Here is a 10,382-nt window from a genome sequence, read left to right as displayed (position 1 = left end):
GCAAAAGCCTTCAAGGAGAGTGCTTTTTCTGAGCTGTAACAAAAAACATTGCATTTGACACTGTGGAATGTCTTAAACAGATCCTGAGTAAATGGGCCATCATCACTGTTCTAATCAGTATACAGGAACTTCTACTTTTAAATAATCTAGGTCTAAATGCAGACGACATTACCTGAAATGTTAATAAACTGCACTTTTCACTGGAGAATATCTCAAGGCTTATTTCACATACTGATAGAACAGCAAAAGTGAAATGAATTACTTTTCATCTAGTAGAGTATGCCCTCCTGGTTTTTTGCCAATGCCCGAGTCCTAAATACAAAAGAAAGTACATACTCAAGTGAGGTATGCCCTGCCTAACAGGCTGCGTTACGTTCACAGCACTACCACCTCATCACAAACATGGCTGTCATATAGTACACACAGCATTATGGCTCCATGTCTACAGATTTGTCCTCCTATTGGCGCATGTCTATTTATTTCACAGAGGCTATGCATTTTTTAAGCATTTCCATGTGCTGTCTCCAAAACATGTCCCTTACTCCCTCTGATAGCATAAGATTGGTGATCTGGACCTTAGAAGCCCTCCGAATATTGTATGTATCGATAATCGCATTTTCTTCTCACTTGGACAAAACAAAAACATGGGACTCTCTTTCCATTAACCTACCTGTGATTTCTTATCTTCTACAGTCCTGATTTTTGTTCAATGCTTTCCTCGTTGAAAAATACAGCTGTTCCTCTGTTCTTAAATTTTCTATCCCATAATCCCATACTGCTAATACAAAACTAAGAAGTCATAATGTCTGTCCTGTTTTCTGTTATTCTGTCAGTCTATTGATGTGCAATATTTTAAATCAAAGCTTTTACATTCTTGATGTTTTTATAAAACAATATACAGACATCTTTGTATATGAAAATTCTGCTTACTATTCAGTTCTTTTTCTCTTGGTAGTAGCTGAAAAGAAATCTAGTGGATCAGTCCATTTCTCTGCTTAATAAATTCTTGTTAACTAACTAGGTAAATAAATAGGTTTGTGTGGTTGTGATGCTGGTGGAGGAACTAAGCACCCTTCCTGTATTGTTCTAATATTGGGGTGTATTGCAGGTGCTCAACTACTAGTAACTTGTGTCATACTTGCTCAATGCCATTTGTCTGAAAAGCAGGTACACACATTTCCACTAGCTTGATCTGTTTCTATGTAGAACTCCCAATATCTGACCCAATAAAACTGTACATCGCTACCAGAACCCTAACTCTAACACTAAAACATCCACCCCTTTCCCAACCTGTGTCCTTGCACCCTTAGACTAAGACTCCATTCACTTTCCCTAACCCTAAAATCCACTCCATAAAGTTAAAACTCCAACTTCCTGCTTAATCCTAAATTCACTGCTTCCTTCCTAACCCTAAAAATCTCCTCCTGCTCCCTAAACCTAAAACTCCCTTCCTGCTCCCTATCACCAAAACTCCCTCCTGCTCCCTAATCCAAAAACTAAGTTCCTGTTCCATAACCCTAAAATCTGCTTCCTGCCACCCCATGACTGCTGTCTTTACTTTGCTCAAACTTCAATAACGTTTTCAAGTAAGAAATGGCAGCTGTTTGTTGAAACTCATACTTGAGTTTGAACATGAGAACAGCCTACATGAGCTACAAGAAACTAATGTCCCTGGCTTTGAGAGAGTGGTCTTTGAGCACTTCTAGTAGAGCCCTAATGTTGGGGGGCATGTTGGTTTAGGACAGTAAATTGCAGTGGGTATTCAGGAAGGGTGTAAATTTATCAACTGTAATTAGCTTATAGAAATACCAGTGTTGGACTGATTGTGCTGAGTAACAGCCCTTCATGAAGTTAGGCATTCATCAGATGGGTTGGGGTTGGCACAACGGTCAAGATGTTCACCTCACAGACACAAGACACAGGGCTGGTTTTCTCCCTTGAGTAAACTGCCCAGGCAAAAAATGGCCAAAAGGGCAGCTATCCAAGAACTTACTTATAACAAAAACAAAGAGGATGAGCAGTAGTGAGTGTTTTTATGGTATGATAACGGGGATTAAGCTTCCCATTATCTTTGTATGGCTAATTGTAGGATTTTTTTTTAAGTTTATTAGTTTGTGAATTTAAGTGCCTTGTCTACGTTTCAGTTGTAAGTGAAGGTAGCAGCCATACTTGTTAAGTACTGACCTAGGTTAGCTGAGTATACCACCAAGCACTGCTAGTGTTGCTGTTAGAAATCAGATCTACTTCACTAAACCGACATTCCACATACGCGACTCTTACATTGCTGAGATGAAAGGACCAACAAACCCAGAAGACCGACATCCAGAACACCGACTTACCACTCCAAGTAAGTAACCGCTTGGCCATCCCAAAAAAAACAAAAACGAACAAAACTTATCCCACTCATACACACCCCCCTAACTAACCATACCAACTCTGAGATCACACTACCGCGGGGGTAAGGGTCAAGGTTCAACAGGATGGCCAAGCAGTTACTTACCTGGAGTGGAAGGTCTGTGTTCTGGATGTCAGTCTTCTGGGTTTGTTGGTCCTTTTATCTCAGCGATGTGTCGGGTAAGTGAAATGTCGGTCATCTAAAGTAGACCCATTAGAAATCATATAATCTAAGTAGTAGGATAGTACCAATGTAAAAATGGGATAGAATCATTTTTGTTTGTTTGTTTGTTTTTTTACATGTCTTTTGTTAAAATCTCATGCATATATCAAAATGTATTGTTATGTAAACCAATTATCAAAATGTATTTTACATTTGAATGCACTCTTAACTAAATTATGTTTGCTATGCCACTTTGTCTAAAAGGTAGCTTTCAGAAAGTTCACAATACTAGATGTACTACTGGAATGACTATACAGCAGCATTTTTACTTGTATTGTTCCTGATGTTGCACTGTTATAATTGTTCTGTCAACAACTAAATACACTACTATTTGAAGTATTATATCTTTACTATATCTTTACTTGGAGGACCCTGAAAGTAAGTTACTATTCTGAATGACCTAATTACAATTAAATGAATATATTATTGATAGCATTGCAACATTTTATTGCACAGTTTGCAAAATAAATGGATACATAAACAAATGAATAAAGGCAACGGGTTTGCTGACATTTCTTGTGATGAACTGCTTGTGTGACTAAACTTTGGTTAGCCATGCACTGTACACACACGTTACAATCCCAACCAGTGAACCAGATCTTTTGATTTTCTAACCCACTCCAGACATATGTACTTGATTTGGGCAGGACAGCATGACTGCCTCACACCTCCTGGACTCCCAGTTTATCACAAGTATTTTTGGGAGGGAAGGTGAGCATGCATGTTGTCCCCATGCTCACACTGCAATCAGCAGTAATCTCTGGTTTACTCCTACCCACATTCCAAAGATATATTCATCATCATCACCAATCCCCTTTTTCTACATGTGGCCAACTTACACCAACTGACACCATCACTCTTAGTCAGTAGCCATTCGCTTATGTTCCCTTGGCCTTCATACCTAACTGCTGTAGGTTTTCTCTCACACAATTATTCCATCTATTGACTGAGTCACATTTTCTCTTGCCTACTTCCTGTCTCTCCCAAATCATCTTCATCAAATTATCTTCTGCTTTCTTGCACATCTGCCCGAGCATCTGTAATCTGTTTTCATTCATCTTATCTACAATTGGAGCCACTTTGGCTTCTGCTCTAATGTCATAATGTCTTAGGTGGTCCTAACGTGTACATCCTACCATCCATCTCAAGCACTTCATCTCTATCGATCTATCTCTCTCAACTACTATGGCTTCAGTGCCCAAGTTCCTGTGCCATATGGAAGTACGTCTCACACCACTACTTTGAACACCTTATTTTTTAGCATCTTTGACAATTTTCTGTCACACACTGCCTCAGATATTCTGTAACAGTTGGCAACAACACCTCTGATTTTTCTTCCTGACCTTTTCATTTAAACTTCCTGTTTTCTCAACTATACCTCCCTGATATCTGAGACCATTAAAGTGTTCCACTATTTCCCTTCTCCTTGAATTTTCATCTTCACCTGATTTCCTCTACTTGCTACCATGACTGTCTTTTATGTAATCAGTTTCATCCCAGGTTCTTTCAGTTTTGTGTTCCAGCCCCCTCCTGAGACATGCTGTATAGTCAGGTTAATGTACTACAACAATACACATTTATTTCTCTTTATATAGTTACCTGTATATATACACACACACACATATATATATATATATATATATATATATATATATATATATATCTACCTTTCTATCTAGATAGATATAGATAAATGTGTGTAGATATATATATATATATATATATATATATATACTTACATTTATGTATGTGTGTGTATGTATGTATATATATATATATATATATATATATATATATATATATATATATATATATATATACACATACATACTCATAAGTGTATACATATACATATATACACACACACACACACACAATGTTCTGTATATCTTTCTTTGTGCATATACCTGTTTTCATTAAGACTAATCTCTTTCCCTTAAAAGTTGATTATCTAGGAATTTTGTAAGTTATTACAGTGACCTAATTACAATCTGCATATTGCCAATAAGAAAACAGATGAGGATATATGGGCATCTTATCAGATTTTATCAATTTCAATTTAGTAGCCAAAGATGTGGAATTTAAGCCTATCACTCCACAGTCTATTAATCATCTATGAATCATTTATTCTGTGATCGATTAAGTGTAATTGTTCAGTCAGTGCTATTTTGGTGTAACCAATGAGGACTCTAAAACAGCAGCAGCTCAATTTGCTAATGTCTAATTAATGCAATGCAGATCATAGTAACAAATGAACACATTTCTTATATGTTCTAGTAATATCTGTTTGAGCATGGTAGATATAAAAACAAAACATCTGGGCTTCATTACAGGCAAATAGGAAAAGATCATTAAAACAGTAGTACTCCCAGTAACTTTGGGATATTATGCAAGTCCTTTTGCTTAGCTTGACCTTTACATTTGCAATAACATGCTTGGACTTGCCTTAATAAAAAGTCAGACTTAGCCAGCATCACTGTACTTTTTTTCTTAGAATTTGCTTGTTTGCATTTTAATATAAACTTCTTACAAAAAGGTTCAGAAAACATACCTTCCATTGCTCATTAAGCCTCCATCCACTCGTTGGAAGGTAACTATTTCAATTGAAAAGAAATCAAAAGACAGGTTGTAATGTCAGTATTCTTTTTAAACAATGTCTGAGTCTAGTAACTTGTCAAATGTTAATCTAAAAAAAAAACAACAGCAGCAAGACAGCGCTATCCAGCTGAGTCAAAATTTTCATTAATGAACGTTCTTTTTGTGCCAAATGAACAATGGTTATAATCTAAAGCAAACTGGAGCTGCTGTGACAGTGTAGTTTATTTGATGCAGCCTTTCAGTCACATCTTAAACCTACTGCTATATCAGATAGGACCATTCACCTAGTGGTATTCTCACTTTATTGGTTCTGCTTGGCATTGCAGGGAAGGTGCTGAAATCACCAGCAGATAAAAAGTTCTGCAAAAATGACAGTAATCTGTACAGTTATCAACTTAATGGAGCAGCGTTTATTGTTCCATAAAGCAGAAGTTTGTACACTGTACAAAAAAGTTATGCATAACAAAAAATGAAATGATTACTTCAAATAAAAATGTTTATAATCTGATTTTAATTGACATATGCAGGTTACAGCATTATTCTGAATAAAGTGAGCTCACCAAAAAATAAATAAAAATCAGGAATCCTTTCTACTGTAACAGCATTCTATGAGCAAGCCAAATGGTCAGGCTCACAATTTATGATGCACAATAAAAATTCCTCAGCAGACTCACTTGTGTATTAAAATGTAATACTCATTCCTTCCTGACAGACGGCTTCCTTATCAAGCAGCTGCCAGCGGCAGGCAGCATATCTTTCATGAGCCTTAAGGCATTTTGTAGCAGGCAGACAAGGCCAGTTTTGTACTTGTATGCATAAGCAAACCAAACATGGACAGGTAAAAGTATTATACAGCAAATAATGTCATGCTGCCTTTCTTCCTGAGGAAGGCCATATGTAACGTACTAAAAATGAGTATTACATAGCCAAAGGATATGGTTAATTTACTTAACAGGTATCTAACTCCAGTATGTCTTAGTTTCTAGAAGTACAGCTACAAACACCATTTCCCTTACAAAAGGAACATCTGTGCAGAAATGTACAAATGGCTGCATAAAGCTTCTACAGGGACACAGCATATTGTCATATTAAATATTTTGAAAAAGATTAATAATATATATATTTTTTTGTTTCTAGCAAAATAGTTATCAGCACCATTCCCCACATATCTTTATTTGGTAAACATTACTTGCTGTAATTTTTATACATAACACAAGTAAATGTTATCCATCCTTTTATATGACATCAAAGGCAAGTCTATTAACAGCAGTTTTAAAAATAACTTAGTATAGCTTTAGAATATAACCGTACACAGGGAACACAGTAGACTGACATGATAGATGGTCCTCTATGCAACTGGAATTTGAAATGTTTCACCACTGTGGTGACCGAGAGAAAAATAAAAAGGAAACATAAAAAAAGCATTTTTGCAAAGCAGCAATCTGAGACCCACTATGTGCCTATCTCTACTTTGCCACATTTTCTAGCAACAAATGAGAACTTTAATGTTGCCAGCCAAGGTTCATTCTGCTTCCTGATAAGCTGTTTCTCAAATGTGGATGCAGATTAATCCCCCTTAATAAGAATTAACTTGGAAGAGATAATCAGCATATAAAAATTCCATCAAATCTCCTGGCTGCCTCTGGATGATTCTGTCAAATGATTTACATTCATCTGTTTGACAGTTTTAGGACTCCTGCATGGCATTTTAGCATCTCATCATTTTTGTCCTCTGTTTAGTTCAGTTCCACTTCCCTACATTCTAACCAGTTTTAACCATTTGAACATATCACTAAAGGCAATTTTTTTGCGTTAAAAAAAATTCAGGTTAAAGAGCACACTTTTGTTTTTAAGATAACATTTCAAAACATTTCATAATTTATATCACTGAAAACAGATCCTGCTGTTTTCTACAACCTTTTCAAAAATAAAAATTTAAATTGTTAACAATATTAAATGTATATGATTCATATGAATTTGTAATTTGCCTTTGTCCATCACTCTTTCATTAGATATTCTGATATCCTATCTCTGTATGAGATCATGCTTAGTTGTGTAATGTGACTATAGTGTTAATTTAAAAGAGGCAAAAAAGAATATGAAATAAAGAAAATGTACACTCGAACAGACATGCACACTTGTATTTGTGTGTGTGTGTGCATGCATGTCCGTGTGTGTCTGTGCATGTACGTGTGTGTGTGTGTTTATGTGTGCATGCATGTGTGTGTGTGTGTGTGTGTGTGTGTGTGTGTGTGTGTGTGTGTGTGTGTGACTGTGTGTGTGTGATTTTGTATATGTACTCTATGTTTAGCATTTACCAGATTCATAACTAGAACTGTTTGCACCTCAAGCAAGCTTTTTGTTTCATTTGAGTGTAAGCAGTCCATTTTCCGATGGATTTTCTTATACCTCTTTTTAACTTTTCCTTAGTGCCCTGCCATTTATAATGCCAGGTTACATAATGATGAAAATTTTAGAGAGGGCTTCAAAGTGTTCTCTGGGATGGACAGTTTCCTTAGAAAAAGACAGTGATGTGTGTACTGGACTGTATCAATTTACAAATTATGTATGCATGTGTGTGTGTGCAAACATAGGAGCTTAAGAACAATAAAAGTGCAAAGATCACATGAACCCAAAGATGCCTAGCCATATATGTCTTTAATTAGATACAATTAAAAATTCTTACTACCCATTACAAGGACTTAATAGTGCTCACCTCCCAAATCAAGGAGGGATTTTATTTTATTTATTTAACATTTGTTTACCGGGAAAGTCCGACTTGGAATGAAGCCAATTTTCAGCAGATGCCCAGGGAGAAATGTTCCAGATGTATGTCTTCGTGATGTGGGAGGAAACTAGAGCACCTGGAGGAAACCCATATGAATACTGGGAGGACATGCAGACTCCACACAGAAGGCACCCCAGCCAAGAATCGAACTGGAGAATCTCTTGCTGTAAGGCATCAATATAACAACTGCACCACTGTGCCTTCAGAGACATCTGATATATATGATAACCCTGGTATAAACTTGTGTCTAGCCATACAGTCGTCACGACTAGCCTTAAATGCAGTTAAAGCAGTAGTTTGCTTGACCTATAGTGATAACTTATTCCATAGGCTGGGAATAATCTGAGTTAGGAATTCAATCTCTCCAGTGAGCCTTGTTTATTTGCTGGTGTAGATTTAGGTCACTAGTATGTGTGCTTGTACAACCCCTGGTTTTCTGAAAAAAAACAGAAGGTCAAAAAGAACTAGGTCTTTCATGGCTTAAAATGTGAGAAAAAGGACACCATGAAGAAGCTAGTAGGCTACTGATTATAAAGAGAGTTGTACTGCTCTATCAGGATAGCCGAACAATTTAAGGCCTTTAACTTTCTTGATTAACAGTTGTTAGAGCCTTTCCAGCAGAAAAACATTCTCAGATTTGTGCATACCAAAGGAGGCTTTGTATTCAGTGATGGGTCTGGAAAGGAAATAGTGCACAGTTAAGATGACTTTTTGGATTATGAAGAAATTCCCTTGGAAATTCATTGGAAACACAAGAGAACTTCCAGACTATGGTGAAAATATGGTGACTGAATGAGACACAAAGTTGTCCCCACAAGTACCCAGGTCCTTTATGCCTCTATCTGAATACATGATTTGTTCATAGGTTCATATTAGGCTAACTGCCCTTGCGAGCCACTGTAAGCCTAGCCAATTATCCCTTGTGAGACTCAAACCCTGCACCTTGTGTTTGTAAGGCAAACACCTTAACCATTAGAATGCTACTTTGCTACACATTTTTGCACATACCTTGCAAATCTTTTCAGTAATCCACGTATGTGCATATTTGTTGGAGTAGTTTGGTATTGTTGGATGCATGGATAACAGTATCCAGCTTGCAGTCATCAGAAAAATTGATTAAGCACACTACTTGGATATTGTCTTGGATGTCTACAAAATAAATACCAAACAGAAGAAGGCCAGCACTAATCCATGTTGCACCCCTCTAGTTACAATTTTATGCATTGAGAGTGTACCAGAAAGTTTTCCAACATGACATCTGTTTGATATCAAATTTGCAACTCAGTAGGCAATGTAGGGACTTACATTAAGTTCTTTTCAATAACACCAGTATGAAGGACAACATAGAAGATTTGGCCAGGTCAAGGTAAGCAGCATGTACTGAGGGACTACTGTCTGCAGCCTCCGTAATCTTTTTAAAGAACTTTTACTAGGTTCAGGAGACAGGACCCATCTGTTACAAAACTAAACTGAGTGGGATATAGCTTAATTGGATTGTCTGTCTGCATAAATGAGTTTTATTATGATACGTTTCATGACTTTGCATATAAGGCTGGTGAGGCTGATGGGCACATAATGATTTGGGTCTGTAGTTGGGCCACTTTTGTTTAAGAGAGTCAGGGTGGCTGTTCACCAAGAATCAGGCACAAACTCTGTGGATAAGATGAGGCTGAGCGTTTAAGTAGGTTAAGATTGTGCCTATGTGGCCCTTTTGAAAATGCAGCCTGGTATTTTATCTGGTGTAGTAGAAATTTGATTTTTAGCCTTTGACTAGGTGACTTTGTGGAAACTACATTTTCAGGGATAGTAGAGGCAGCAATGCGGTTATGTGTAATAAAGCAAGCACTAAATTTATCTGCTTATATACCTGCTGTGGCCTTGGTATCAGAATGTATGGTGTTTCTATGGCTGAGCTCAGTGCATTCTTAAATGTTTTTCCTTAATTTTCTGGCATAACTGAAAGAAAATACTCATGGTTTCCTTAAGTATCTGTAGCAAACTTAAGTTCATAGTCTACTTTTCTAATAATGCTCTCAAGTTCCCTGCTGGTAAGTTTCAATATGGTCTTGAGGTGGGGGAAGGAAATTTCTGATAACATTTCATTATTTTTCTTCTTTTATTGTACAGTTTACTAATATGGGAGTTCCGAGTGAGAGGTTTATTACTGAATTTGCCATTATATTTAATCAAACAAATATGCATTTTTTTAACTTCTCCAAGTATTTTGGATTTCTAGTACCATAGTGGGAATGGACCTCATTCCTAAGTCAGGGTATGATTTAAAGTTCATAAGTATTGTTTCAGTCTTTGGTATTTGCTAAGAGTGATCATCTCAGCACCTGGAACACAGAACTGCTTCCTTCTGCAGTTCATACGGGG

General features: G+C 36.8%; 1 protein-coding gene across 18 annotated transcripts in view; it reads right to left on the bottom strand.

The window, feature by feature from the left end:
- The window catches only part of ROBO2 (roundabout guidance receptor 2), a 1,870,921-nt gene that overhangs the window by 208,659 nt on the left and 1,651,880 nt on the right, over positions 1-10,382 (bottom strand). For all 18 annotated transcript variants that reach the window (XM_044072440.1, XM_044072432.1, XM_044072427.1 and 15 more), the window contains one exon: positions 5,169-5,211. In XM_044072440.1, coding sequence (XP_043928375.1) covers positions 5,169-5,211 — 43 coding nt within the window. The remainder of the gene's footprint in view (positions 1-5,168; positions 5,212-10,382) is intronic.

Source organism: Protopterus annectens, chromosome 5.part0 (genome assembly GCF_019279795.1).
Source record: "Protopterus annectens isolate FY-2018-M chromosome 5.part0, PAN1.0, whole genome shotgun sequence".
Classification (NCBI taxonomy): domain Eukaryota; kingdom Metazoa; phylum Chordata; order Ceratodontiformes; family Protopteridae; genus Protopterus; species Protopterus annectens.
Note: the sequence above shows the minus strand (reverse complement) of the source record. Positions and strands in the feature narration are given on the sequence as shown.